General features: G+C 54.8%; 5 protein-coding genes across 5 annotated transcripts; 2 read left to right on the top strand and 3 right to left on the bottom strand.

The window, feature by feature from the left end:
* Positions 1-1,697: 1,697 nt before the first annotated feature.
* Positions 1,698-2,310, top strand: BGZ61DRAFT_185979 (uncharacterized protein). The gene has a single exon (XM_046237750.1). It carries the CDS (start codon positions 1,753-1,755, stop codon positions 2,263-2,265), a length of 513 nt encoding a protein of 170 aa, XP_046107705.1. The 5' UTR covers positions 1,698-1,752; the 3' UTR covers positions 2,266-2,310.
* On the bottom strand, positions 2,311-2,824 carry BGZ61DRAFT_185980 (uncharacterized protein). The gene has a single exon (XM_046237751.1). The coding sequence runs from the start codon at positions 2,664-2,666 to the stop codon at positions 2,355-2,357; it is 312 nt and encodes a 103-aa protein (XP_046107704.1). The 5' UTR covers positions 2,667-2,824; the 3' UTR covers positions 2,311-2,354.
* A 2,686-nt stretch (positions 2,825-5,510) lies between these two features.
* On the bottom strand, positions 5,511-6,393 carry BGZ61DRAFT_529831 (uncharacterized protein; the record flags this gene model as incomplete). Its single annotated transcript, XM_046253465.1, has 2 exons — positions 5,511-6,220; positions 6,285-6,393. The coding sequence occupies 2 exons, from the start codon at positions 6,391-6,393 to the stop codon at positions 5,511-5,513; spliced, it is 819 nt and encodes a 272-aa protein (XP_046107703.1).
* A 627-nt stretch (positions 6,394-7,020) lies between these two features.
* BGZ61DRAFT_346809 (carboxyl transferase) lies at positions 7,021-8,837 on the bottom strand (the record flags this gene model as incomplete). Its single annotated transcript, XM_046239919.1, has 3 exons — positions 7,021-7,143; positions 7,194-8,238; positions 8,293-8,837. 3 exons carry the CDS (start codon positions 8,835-8,837, stop codon positions 7,021-7,023), a joined length of 1,713 nt encoding a protein of 570 aa, XP_046107702.1.
* Positions 8,838-9,054: 217 nt separating this feature from the next.
* On the top strand, positions 9,055-11,007 carry BGZ61DRAFT_415514 (acyl-CoA dehydrogenase/oxidase). The gene is made up of 2 exons (XM_046243356.1): positions 9,055-10,343; positions 10,500-11,007. The coding sequence occupies exons 1-2, from the start codon at positions 9,154-9,156 to the stop codon at positions 10,588-10,590; spliced, it is 1,281 nt and encodes a 426-aa protein (XP_046107701.1). The 5' UTR covers positions 9,055-9,153; the 3' UTR covers positions 10,591-11,007.
* The last annotated feature ends 1,874 nt before the right edge of the window (positions 11,008-12,881 follow it).

Genomic DNA, 12,881 nt, shown 5'->3' with positions numbered 1-12,881 from the left:
GGTCGACTCTTTAGCGGCCCGACAGCGGTGGAGGACGGGGTCACAGGGGAGGAAATCCAATGGGTGCGAGGAGGAGCAGTGCGACGGCAGCGGGAAAGTTGAGTCGAAAGGCCGTGTTTCAAGATTGCGTCGGGGGGGTGTCAGTTGGGGGTAGACTGAGAGAGCGTCGAAAGCGGGTGCCGGGATGGCGAGATGCAAGCTGCGAGATGACGACGGGTGTGAGTTGGGAGAGAATGAGAGAGTGTGAGTTGAATGAGAGTGGTAGTCGAAGTCGAGGAATTCCCTTGCTCCTTCTGTGGTGGGCGATACTTCAAGTTCTGTCCAGGCAGGTCTCACGTGGCGGTGTGTGTGTGTGTCGCAAAGGGAAGGAAAGAGTCAATCAGTGCCTTGTCCTCAAGACGGCGTGGCAGCGGGTGGGTGGTGGAGAAGGAGGCGGCGAACGCAGTCGCGGGAAGACAAGTCGAGGGCGAAAGGAAGGGCGCGCAGGCAACGACAACTCAGGCCGAAGCAGGGCTTGGGGGGGAGGGGGGAGCACACGAAACGGCGTGGTGAAAGGGTGAGAGGGAAGAAAGAAGAGAGGAAGGAAGTGAGGGGAAACGCGAGCGAGTGGTGTGAGGCTTGCGATGGGGCTGAAGCGAAAGGAGAGCGAGCACCGACACAACAGCACGCACGCTGGCGATACAAATGGACGAAACAGCGATTCACAACGTATTACCAGGCACAACATACTAATTACTCCTAGGCACAACGGCAAACGGGTCGCCTTGTGACCGTCTGTGCCGGTCTGTGCCTGTGCCTGTGCCAGCCCATGCCAGTGCGTCTGTAGTGCGTTACTATCCGGCCGACGAGGGACGATTGACGCTTGGCAGCGCTGATAACGGGAGCCGGGACCCATTTCGGCGCGACTCCAGGACCGGGGGAGCTGGGCAAACTGAGCATCGTGGCTATCATGGACGGAGGACTGCGTCTTCACTCCGCCGTGACGTGAATCATCCCGGCTCCGACCAGCTGGCTGCAAGGATCAAGGCTTCTGGAGGGGTGGAAAAAAGCCACGGCGATCCACTGAAGACACTCGACAGCATCGGAAGCCCAACGCCAAGCGGCGTGAGGCAGAGGGCAGGAAGAGTTGGGATCCGTGCTGCATCCAAAACCCAAGCGCATGGTACGGCTTTTCGCAGTCCCAGTGTCCAACGGCGCGCATGCAAGAGATGAAGGGGGGGCAGAGCTCGCGCTGCGGCAGGGAAGAGCCCAGACCGGCCGTTGGCGTCTTCGATGCTCCCCAGTCGTCCCCACAGCCCACGCGGGTGGGCAAGCCACTGACTTCAATTGCACCAAAATTCCACCAAACCTGTCTCGAAGCCCCGGTCGCTGCGCCAATCAGCGGCCTGCGCCCAGCGACCCTAGTAGCCCCCGGCAACAAGCTCCGCCGGCTGCTCCACTGAAGCCCCTCCAAGCACAGCGCCCCAGAAGCCCCCAGAGAACTGAGAGAAAAGACCCGCTAGTGGCACGGGCGGGCGAACTCTCAAACGGAAACGCTAGCGCCACCTTGTACCTGCGGCTTCATTCAGGATCCCCAATTGAGCCTTTTGAGGGCCACCTCCGAATAGCAGGGGTAGCCCCTGTCTGTATGAACCAGTGATCCCTTGTTCGCTGAGCTGCCATCTGCCATCTGCCTGCGTTTGCGTCTTTCCGGAGTCCGGGCTCGTCAATCACCTTTGACGGATCTCGACTCTCCGCGTGTTGGAGCTGGAGATGGAACTCTGCAGCCCACCATTTCAATACGATCTGCAACGCACAGGGGCTGCACCTGCACTGCACCTGCACCGTACATCTCGCCCTTCAACCATCATCCCTCCAGCGCCGCTGATCAACACGCTTTGCCGCAGCTGCCGCGCTTCAGCTCACATCAGCTCAGCCCGCTGGAGCTGCACGAAGCTCCTCCAACGGCAGCCTCACCAATCTCTCAACCAACAACGCGACAGCGTCAGCACGGCCTCTGCCAACGCCGCCGCTAAGTTGGCCTCAGCACGCCAGAGACGCACACAGAAAGTCTACAATCTACGGCTAAACAGCGCACCGCCCATCCTTACATCCGCTGTGCGACACAGCAATGTCATACACACCCCAGGACCAGCCCGACTTGCTTCCGCTCGCTCGTCTGATCAGCCGTTAGTGCCCGTCAGAGCTTCCGACGGGCTGGTCGGGCTCAACGGCACTGCCGACTACCAGCGACAGACAGCCGGCAAAGCCTCTCCAACAAAATGATGCCCCTTCAATGTGATCCTATTCACTAGTGCTCCTTCGCTGTCGCCTCAATCTCAAGCTGGACGCCGTCGAATGCTGGTCGGGGCTCATCAATGCTCGACAAAGCCGGCGTCACCTTTAATTTCGCCTCTCATAAACATAGCAAGACAAACACTCATCATCGCCACTAAAAATGAAAGCCCCCTCAGCGGCCCTGCATCCGCTGGATCCGATCCCGAAGCGACGGAAGCTGAACCCGGCCCATCTGCATCTTCCAATTTTTCCCCAACGGAAGAATTGCGCCCCATCGTCATATACGAGGTACAGATGACGGCTGCTGCACATACAGACATCGGGCTGCCTGGCACCGCACCGCGGCGACGTGGCCATCTTACGACGCCGGCCCTTGCTCGCGTTGCCATGTCGTGTGTTTCACCTTGTGAGATCTGGCGTCGATCTCTCCCATGATTGGCCAGACCAAGCTACCCCCTGCTTCAGCGGAGCTGCTCAAGATCCTTTTTACTGCACCTAACTGGGTCTCAGACGCACACCAGACTCAGCCCAAACCCAACCAATCCGGACCCGACGAGCTGTCGCTGCTCCGTCTGACATCTTGCCCTCTCGGCAAACCTGGGTATACCTTGATACGCTTTCCGCCCGGCACATAGACGTGACTTTGACAATACTGGTCGCTGGTTTTTCCCTCAAATCCTTGCTGGGTTGCTGAGCAGGATAATTTACACGAGCATGGGCACATACTGAAGGGCGCAGCACGAGCATGGTCCGAAACAGCGGATATCAACCTTCCTTTCTCGAACCTTGGTTAATTTTCTCAATAAGATTTGGCCGTGGGATGAATGCGCTTTTGTGGACATTACCCATTGAATAGTTGACTCTGGGTTGGAGTCATTCCAGAAGTGCCAAACCCTGCGAACAGGGCCTTCCTTGCCATCAGAAGAAGGACGTTGTGACCTCGAAGTGGTACGAGGAGATGACAAGGCTTCACCGTAAAATCCATCACCACAAGGCATCTGCTTTGAGAAAGGGCGTTCTAACACAGACGATCACAGACGACAGTAGCCCGGTGAGTAGGTTCTCTTCGCATTTTGGCATGCGTGCTATCATTCCCCGACCCTGAGAGCATAACAGCGGATAGAGAGTGAATTTCCATAGATCGTCACTGAGTCCAACATCCTCTAGATTACCCAGTATATTTTATATTTCGTCGTGTTTTGAGTTTATTAATCATTCCTTCAATTTGCTGTCACAATGCGCAGTTCCAAGATTACCGCGTTTTGACCAGTCCCGGATTGTGGTAGGAAGTTCTTTCAGCCGTAGCCTACCCTGAAGCAACTTCCTGCGATCCAAGGCAGGTCTCCTTTATTTAATTCAACGGTATCTAGCTATTTACTTGCGTAATTATCGAGTCCAGCCTCTTGTTGGTGGGATGCGACATTCCGAAGTTGGCCAGGATTTTCAACAACAACCACTGATTTCTTCACATACCTTCTCGCCCTGAACAGGAAGAATTGTATGTATACTGAAAAGAGGCAACAATCTATCACATCTCATTCAGAGCTCTTATCCGGGTAATTCCCAGGCCTTCCGATCCACTGAAGAAGGGCGAGCTCAATATGGATGCCGAAGCACGCTTGGCCTGCGTCCTACTTCAATATCATGGTCTCCAGCTACTCTCCATTTTCTGAACCTGAATTCCGTTTCGTAAATGTCCAAAAAGTTTCTTTCTAGTATGACTATCTCAAGTGCATGGCACTCTCGTTGAGTGCTTGCGGATTCCTAGAAGGGGGACGTGGTTTGCCGCTCTTGGCCAACATACGTCGTGGTGGATATCCCGATATTTGCGGGGATTCACCCATTGAACGCCTCACAATCGAGCACGAATTGAAAAATAACATCAACTTGAACGTCTTATCTTTAGGAATCTAGTGGAGCAATTAAAACTTCCCATCTGGCTTGCCCTAAATTACTGCAAGCTGGCTAAACATAATATGACGAAGGAACTACCCTATACTGTCGGCACATGAAGGAGACAGGAAGAGAGGTGTGCAATAAGAAGTATGCAGAATAATGATAACATTCACTAAACATGTTAAGAGGTTGACTGTGATTGCGATAGTGTGGAGTTAAACAAGAGGTTTAGTGAAGCCTGGGTGAATGATTCAGCATGTTGGGGATAAATACCCCGTGTTTCCATAAACCAAAATCATAACCTGAGATGTAAGCAGAATAATCAATAGAATAAAACAATTGTGAGGTCCCCTAATGTTCTAGAAGAACAGTCCATTTAAGTGACAAAGGTAAAAAACTGGGAAGTAGACGTGGTAGTCGCAAAGTCTTGCTCATTCGACAACACCACCCACCTGTCCAATTTACTTATTCCGTGCTATCCTTTCCATTTCTCATCAATTCGCAAAGTCCGGCAAGCTCCATCAATGATTGACGTTCCTTAGACTTTTCATTAAACTATTGCTTAAAAAACTAGATTTTGCTTCCCGCGCAGTCATTACTCTACTCCCAGCACATGGCGACATCAAGCATACAATCTCACCCAGGATGGTGAATTCGTGTTCCATATAGCCATTATCCCAGTACCCATGTGGTCCCATCCGTATTGACTCTGATCCGTTGTTCAATTATGTCATTCTAGTTCCAACAAGGCTGCTTATCTCATAGGGTCGCCTACGACCTTTGCCTTATAACACGGTGATGAGCCCACACTCTTATTTCTTTCTGATAGCAAGGCTATCAGAAAGTACCAGGTCCTCCCTCATAAAATGCTCCCCTTTTATCCCTATTCTTTCCAGCAACAACCATTGCTCTTCAGATATTCCTTGACCCTGTTATTTCCCCGTCGAGATTGTTCCTAACGTACTTGCGAAGATCTAGGTCTGCCCAGGTGCTTGAATCGAGATATTTCGAACACTCTGAATATAAAACGCTATCGAATCATGCCTTCATGAGACATCGCCGCTACTCCGTGCTATCCATCGCAAGACTAAATGCAGCAGTGTTAACCAACTGAATATCACCAGTCCTGCGTCGCATTATCGAACGATTGAACAGTCTACACTCTACCGCATCGCTTCAGAATACAGTCGAAATTAGGTAATGTGTTGGCCTTGAAGTTTTCCTTAATTTCAAGTTCAGTCCCATTAATGGCAAGGTCTTCCAAGTCCATGGCATGCGACATCTGATCTGTTGATGGCTCGGGGGCGTCGCTGTCCTTGCCAATAAACTCAAAATGCTCAGTTTTTGTTATCGGGGAAGTTCTCTCCGCCAGAGCGCATGAACATGCTGGTTGAGCCCAATACCCCCTTCCCATACAGCGCATTATCGAGCTTCATTGGAGTTTGTGTAGTAGGAGCATCCACCGCCACTAATTCGGGAGGCAAGGATGCATGCACGGCGACAGGCGAGCTGCGTTGAGATCCTGCCTCCATGTGGTCTTTCGGGGAGCAGGATAGCTGTGATGTTGGCGAGATAGCGACTCCATCGGTATTGAGATCAGCGTGTTTATACAGCGCTGGGTTTATGAGCTCCTCTGAATCAGAATCGTCGTTTGAATGGCTGCGTTGGCTATCCGACTGACACCACTTGTCTTGATCCGCATCAATGGATATTGACTCAAGCCACTTGGAAATATAGGCGTGGACAGACTCGGGACATAGACTGGGTTTGACAGGGTTCAGGAAACCTTTCATAATCCCCGAGAATTGGGGGTTGAAAGCGGTAGATTTTGGTTGTTGTAAAGTCGTTGAAACAAATTCCTCTGTTAGTAGTTGAGCAATGGTCATTTGCTCAGCTGGTTGGCCGCTAGTCAATTGTTCCCTCGTCTGCGTCACTCGGGGTTTCTTTGCGAGCAAATAATCGATATCGGATCCATCATTAAGTTGTCTCTTCTTGGCTTGTCCCGGCATCAAGTCTGGAGATAGCTCGCCGCGGGTCTGCAGGAGCTCTGTGGCTGATTTAGCGTGTCGCTCCCAATAGTCAAACCACAGCCAAGGTGAAGAACAGCGTACCTATATTGACGCTGGCGGTAGCGACAGCGTCTAGCAATTTTTCTTGCAACGCCTTGGATGGCTCCAAACGATGGCGGAGAGCTTGCGCTTCGGAAACAAGTCTGCTCATGACGAGACACGCGCGGGGATATGCAAGACGGATGGAACTTGTGTTGGTGTTCTGCCTGGCCGTTACGTAGTGGCTGGGAACTTCGCCCGCACTTCAGGGTACCTAGGTAGTTTACATAACCATGAGCAATCTGCCACACCCAACCAACACGTGCATGATGCGGAACCATTGATCAGATTCCATTGGATCGCATGCGTCTCGACACGGAAACACCGGCTGGAGGAAACCGGCGCAAAAACCCACCGATTTGACGAGGTTATAGTTGGTGCAGATGGATGGAACATTTGATACGGGTAAGCTAATAGGAAGGGATAGGAATCTAGGCACGTTCGTTAGCAAGATATTTTTGATCTAATCCTCGTTCTCAAATGTTTTCCCTAGTAATTGATGAGGAATGCGTGGTGCGATAATCCAAGTACCTTGAACTTTAGCAACCCCCGACGTCAGTATTCAGTCGGGATAGGTGCACGCCTGAAGGAATAGAGAGCTCATATACATCAACCGGAAGGATGACTGCAGTTCTCATCGGAACCATGAACCGTGATTTCAGATACCTGAGTCTCTAGCTTGTGTCTACAACGCCGAAAGAGCCTACAAAGGGAACCCGTCCTCACTTCCTTTGACTTCTTACATTCGAAAGACACCGAACTTGGTATCGCCCGCCTTAACTTCATTCCTTCCTCCCATAGCAGCCATTAATCCCAGACCAAGGTATCGTCTGGTGTGTTGCGGTGGGATGATGCCGTCATCCTGTGGCCTGGTTAGCTACTGTAGGTTCCCAGCAGGTGATCTTAACTTACCCATAGTCTGGCCGAAGAGTATGTCGCGTCGCTCTCTCGCTCGATCCGCTCCTTCAGTTCCGGGTCTGCCTTTTTACCAACTGTCTCCATGACGGCGGCCAGCTGCTCGCCGCCCATGACGCCGATCCGCGCGTTGGGCCACATCCACAGGAAGCGCGGCGAGTAGGCGCGGCCACACATACCATAGTTGCCGGCACCGTAGCTGCCGCCCACGACGACGGTAAACTTGGGTACGTCGGCGCATGCTACCGCCGTCACTAGCTTGGCGCCGTGCTTGGCGATACCGTCGCGCTCAGATTGCGAGCCCACCATGAAGCCCGCGATATTCTGCAGGAACACAAGTGGGATGCCGCGCTGCGAGCATAGCTCGATGAAGTGCGCGCCCTTTACTGCCGATGAGGCGAAGAGGATGCCGTCATTGGCAATGATACCGACCTTGTGGCCGTAGATCTCGGCGAAGCCTGTGACGAGTGTGGTACCGAAGTCATGCTTGAACTCGGAGAACTCGGAGCCATCGACGATACGGGAAATGACCTCCCGGATAGGTAGGGGCTTCCTCAAGTTCGTCGAAGCAATTCCAAGAAGTTCCTCCGGGTTATGTAGCGGCTCAGAGAAGGTAGGCTTGGGCGTTTGGGTGTTTGGCGACCTCGCCGGCCAGTTGAGGTTGCTGATGCAGCGACGAGCTAGCACGATGGCATGGGCATCATCCACGGCAAGGTAATCCGTCACGCCTGAGACGGACGAGTGCATTTTCCCGCCTCCTAGCTCTTCATGGCTGACGACTTCGCCAGTCGCGGCTTTGACCAGGGGCGGGCCGGCGAGGAAGATGTGTCCCTGCCCGTCGACAATGATGCTCTCGTCGCTCATGGCTGGGACGTATGCGCCACCGGCCGTGCAAGGTCCCATGACTACCGCTACTTGGGGGATGCCTTCAGAACTCATCTTGGCCTGATTGTAGAAGATTCGGCCAAAGTGGTTCTCGTCAGGGAAGACGTCTGCCTGATGGGGCAGGTTCGCGCCGCCGCTGTCAACGAGGTAGATGCATCTGCAACGTATTAGTGTTGGCAACACAATGGCCTGAGTCTGGTGGAAGGCCTACGGTAGCTTGTTCTCTCGAGCAACAGTTTGTGCGCGGAGATGCTTCTTCACTGTGATCGGGTAGTATGTGCCGCCTTTGACGGTGCTGTCGTTTGCGACAATCACACACGTGACGCCCTCAACAACACCAACGCCTGTGATAATGCCAGCTGAAGGCACCTCTGCCTCGGGGTACAGCTCATAGCCTGCCATTTGGGAAAGCTCCAGGAAGGTAGTGCCCGGATCGATCAATGCCGTGACGCGATCCCGCGGCAGCATTTTCTTACGGGCAAGGTGCTTTTGCCTGGCCTTCTCCGACCCGCCCTGCTGGATCTTGCGCGCCAGGTCCTGCATGCGGCCCATGACCTCACTCATCTGGCGCTCGTTCTCCTTGAACTCATCCGACGACGGGTCGACGTTGCTCGGGAGCCGTGAGATGGCAGCGGCCTGGTGCGGCGGGGTGAGGTTCGCGACGGTCCGCGCCTGCAGATAGCGGCCCTGGCAACGTTGACGGCCGAATTGGCCGCCCAGCCGCAGGGCCTGACGGGATGAACGTGGGAGCGACATTCCAAAGAGGTCTTTACAGCTTGCAGAAATGTGTTTGCTCCGAAAATCTCGGCTTTGGGGAGGGCATCTCGGGATGGAAGTATGGCAATGCCGGGCAAGGGAGTCGATGCTAAGGCCGAGCTTATGACGTCCTAAAACCTGGGGTAAGCGCCCGCCGCAAGCCGAGCGCGGCTTGCTACGGCCCGCATCGCCTCACAACTTCCCGTCGTCCTCGGCCGGACGACCTACAACTCAGTCTGCAGGTCTTTGACTTAGGCCCATTCTTCTTTCATACGAGTCCATTGAATTCTCACCACATCATACGTGGCCACAGACAATGGCAAGCTTGCGAACCTTCCGATCCCTTGCGCGGCCTATCGCCGCCAGGTCATGGCGACCAGCCGTGACGCTTCCCCCAATCCAGTCTCGCCTGCACTCGTCCAAGCACCCCAAGGGCTTTGAGGCGCCGACGGGCGAGGAGCTCGAGGAACTACGGGAGCGGGTACAAGAGTTTACGCGCCGAGAGATCACAGAGGAGGTCGCAGCGCACACAGACAAGAGCAATGCGTTCCCGCACGAGATGTGGCAAAAGATGGGCGATGCTGGCTTCCTCGGCATCACGGCAGACGAGGATGTCGGCGGACTGGGTATGGGCTACCAGGCACACTGTGTAGTCATGGAGGAAATCTCGCGGGCGTCTGGGTCCATTGGCCTCAGCTACGCGGCTCACTCGCAGCTCTGCGTCAACCAGCTCCAGCTCAACGGCTCGCCGGAGCAGAAGCAGAAGTACCTGCCGGGCCTCATCGCGGGCACGCAGGTGGGTGCCTTGGCCATGTCTGAGTCCGGGGCCGGCAGTGATGTGGTCAGCATGAGGACGACGGCGCGGGCAGTGGATGGCGGCTACGCGCTCAATGGATCCAAGATGTGGATCACCAACGGGCCCGACGCAGACTTGATCGTGGTGTACGCGAAGACGGAGCCGGATAAGGGCTCGAAGGGCATCACGGCGTTTCTGGTACCAACTAAGTCCGAGGGCTTCAGCTGCGCGCGAAAGCTGGACAAGATGGGCATGCGCGGCAGCAACACCGGTGAGCTCATGTTCGACTCGGTCTTTGTGCCAGCAGAGAACGTACTGGGAAAGATAAACGGCGGCGTGCGAGTTCTAATGGAAGGTTTGGATCTGGAGCGGTTGGTGCTGAGCGCTGGTCCGATCGGCCTGATGCAGTCGGCGCTCGACGTCACGCTTCCGTTTACCCACCAGCGCAAGCAGTTTGGACAGCCCATTGCACACAACCAGCTTGTGCAGGGCCGACTGGCTGACATGTACACGAAACTGCAGGCGTCGCGGTCTTACACATACGCGACGGCCAGGGCTGTGGACGAGAATGGGCTTGTCCGCACGCAGGACTGCGCGGGTGCCATTTTGTACGCGGCTGAGCGAGCGACGGAGTGCACGCTGGACTGTATCCAGCTGCTAGGCGGGATGGGTTATGTGGAGGAAATGCCTGCATCACGGTTGCTTCGGGAGTAAGTTCCAATTCTCTTTTTTCCAGGTTGTCTTCATTCCCGACCTTTGGTTCCCAGCCATCCGGTATCCGATTCACACCGGAGGCCGCGGGCGGGACGGGTCGGGTGGCTGCAGACATGACGGGAATATAAACAGTCAACTGACCACATTTGCAGCGCCAAACTGTACGAGATTGGTGCCGGCACTTCTGAGATTAGACGGATGGTGATCGGAAGGGCATTCAACAAGGAGTACGCGGACGCCTGAGCGAGAATGGATAGCAATGGATGCAATGTTGAGATACGCGGCGTGCGGCATGGGGGCGACCGCGGAGACTACTAAAGTCCATGGGGGCCACGGGTGAGATTGCGGACGAAACTGATCATCGGTGAGCCACGGTGAGGAGGTGTTGGCGGTGTGACCAGCGTCTCACAGTCAAGGAAATCTGTTCTGGATCTTGTTGAGGGAAGGATTGTGTGGAAAGGGATAGAATACGGGCAGTGGTAGATACACGGTCTGAGGTATGAATAGTTGCTGTAGGAGAGTCCGAGAGAAGCCCTAACAAAACAACCAACCCAAGAGGACGGCACAATCAGTCACACCTAGTCGCAGTCGCAGGTTTAGTTCAGCAAATCAAATCACTACGCACCACGGAAACTGCAGACCAAGCAACAGGGCCAGCACTTTTGGAAAATTTCCATGTCCCACGAGGACTGTCTCCCAGGGGCCGGGACTGGGATGGGGGTCAACTAGCGGCGCCCTCGCGACGAGGCCAAGTCCAGCTGATCTTGGCGTACGCACAGCGCACCCTGCTAAGAATAGTGCGTGTACATGTATGACAGTGCATCGAGTCTACGTATTATCAACAGGACGTGGGATTTTGTACCTGATTTAGCTGCCCGGTAACTAGATCTGTCCCGGGGAGTCGTCTTAGCTTGTCCCCCAGTGGATCGCTGGCCGTGGGATGGTCGCCCGTGCGGTGAGTAGAGGCCACCGCATTCCGCGGCGAGCGGGACCAAGACAACTATCGTGACATTTTTCGGTGGGCTTTGGTGTCGTTGATACAGCTCGAGGGAAGCCAATCTCACTGCGACTCCTTTCTGCACGCCGCTTAGGCGTGTCGGCAACCAAGCCTCCCCCCCCTCCCCCCCCCCCTCAAAGCTTCGAAGCCGACGCGGCAGCGCTAGACCGCTCGGATGTGCTTTGTTCAACCTCACCCCACGGAGCCTCCCCATAACCGGGCTCCCCAGAATGGATTCCCCATAGCTGTCGGTGCCTCCTTGTGCTTTGCAGCTTTACGGCTTTGCATCCTGCGGATAATGCGACCCTGGTGTCCCACCCCCGTGGCTTGTCCGAGGGGCTCTGTGTGTTGCATGGCCGCAGGACACCTGGACAACTTTCCTTTTTCCAATTGTCGTCTCGCCATGTCGGCGCCGACCTCGTGAGCGTGATGATCCCTCGCAATCAGCGCAAGCGAGATCGACCCCCTCTTTGAAATTTTACTCGCTCTGTTGTCTCCCTATCTGTTTGCGTGTACCTGTCGAGGAGGAGACACCTTGTTCTTCTGTTTCTTACGTGGGCCTGGCTCAAGGTGTAGTAATAATGTCATTGCGCACTACTCCCGAAGGCTCACACGCCTACTAACCTACTTAACTTAGATACTTGCGCAATGCCCACAAATTGACATCCTCCGTGACAACTTGCCCATCTTTTCCTGATCCCTAGGGCAATCCCATTCCAAGTTGCCACCGATGTGATTATGGGCCTATGTACCTATCAAAACGGGCTTCACCCCCCGCACATCTGCTTCGTGATGTTCACATGATCCCTCCCTATCTTGCCCGGAGGAGGCGGCAGATGTCGTCCGAGTTCCAGACCGTTTCGGCCGGATACGGGCGAAGCCACCCTGCTCCAACCAGCAACGAGCGTCTAGAACGTGGAGTGCAGGTGTGATGGTGCGCGAGACGGGGAGCGAGACTGCGACGGAGAGACTGATGAGACCCGACTGAGAGAGTGATGCGGTTCGGAATTCCCAGCGCTGGGGTAGACCCCTGCTCCCCCCCCTGTGGGAGCAGTTCTGTTCTCGGGAACCCAAAACGAGACTTTAGAACTCTGTAGCTCCAGTAGCTCTAGTTGCGAGGGGTCTAAGCTCGTCCAAGTCGGTCCCATCACAGCCCAACCGTCCCAACCGTTCCCCTCACACACAATGGAGGAGGGAGCGGTCGCAGCATGCAGCCACCCCGATGACCATCATTTTGACTTCCGGCGTGGTTGCCCTCTTTCAGATACCACGCCAGAGACGAATTGGTCTCGAGGTTGCCGTAGCTTGCGTAGCTAGGAGGTCAATCGGGCATGTTGAGCCGCTAGATTGACCTTTAGGCCTCGCCCCGCCCCAGGCATCAGAATAAAACCGATTAGGTGCATTGATGGCGGCATCGGGGGAAACTGAGAAAAGGTCCCGAAGAATGGCAGTGCGTGCGTGCTTCCGATATCGACACCGCATGTGTCCCGTAGAAGCACACACGGCAGCTCGGATCTGGGCTTGCTTAGCGCCATGC

The sequence above is a fragment of the Ilyonectria robusta genome, assembly GCF_021365365.1.
Source record: "Ilyonectria robusta strain PMI_751 chromosome Unknown BGZ61scaffold_5, whole genome shotgun sequence".
Lineage (NCBI taxonomy): Eukaryota > Fungi > Ascomycota > Sordariomycetes > Hypocreales > Nectriaceae > Ilyonectria > Ilyonectria robusta.
Note: the sequence above shows the minus strand (reverse complement) of the source record. Positions and strands in the feature narration are given on the sequence as shown.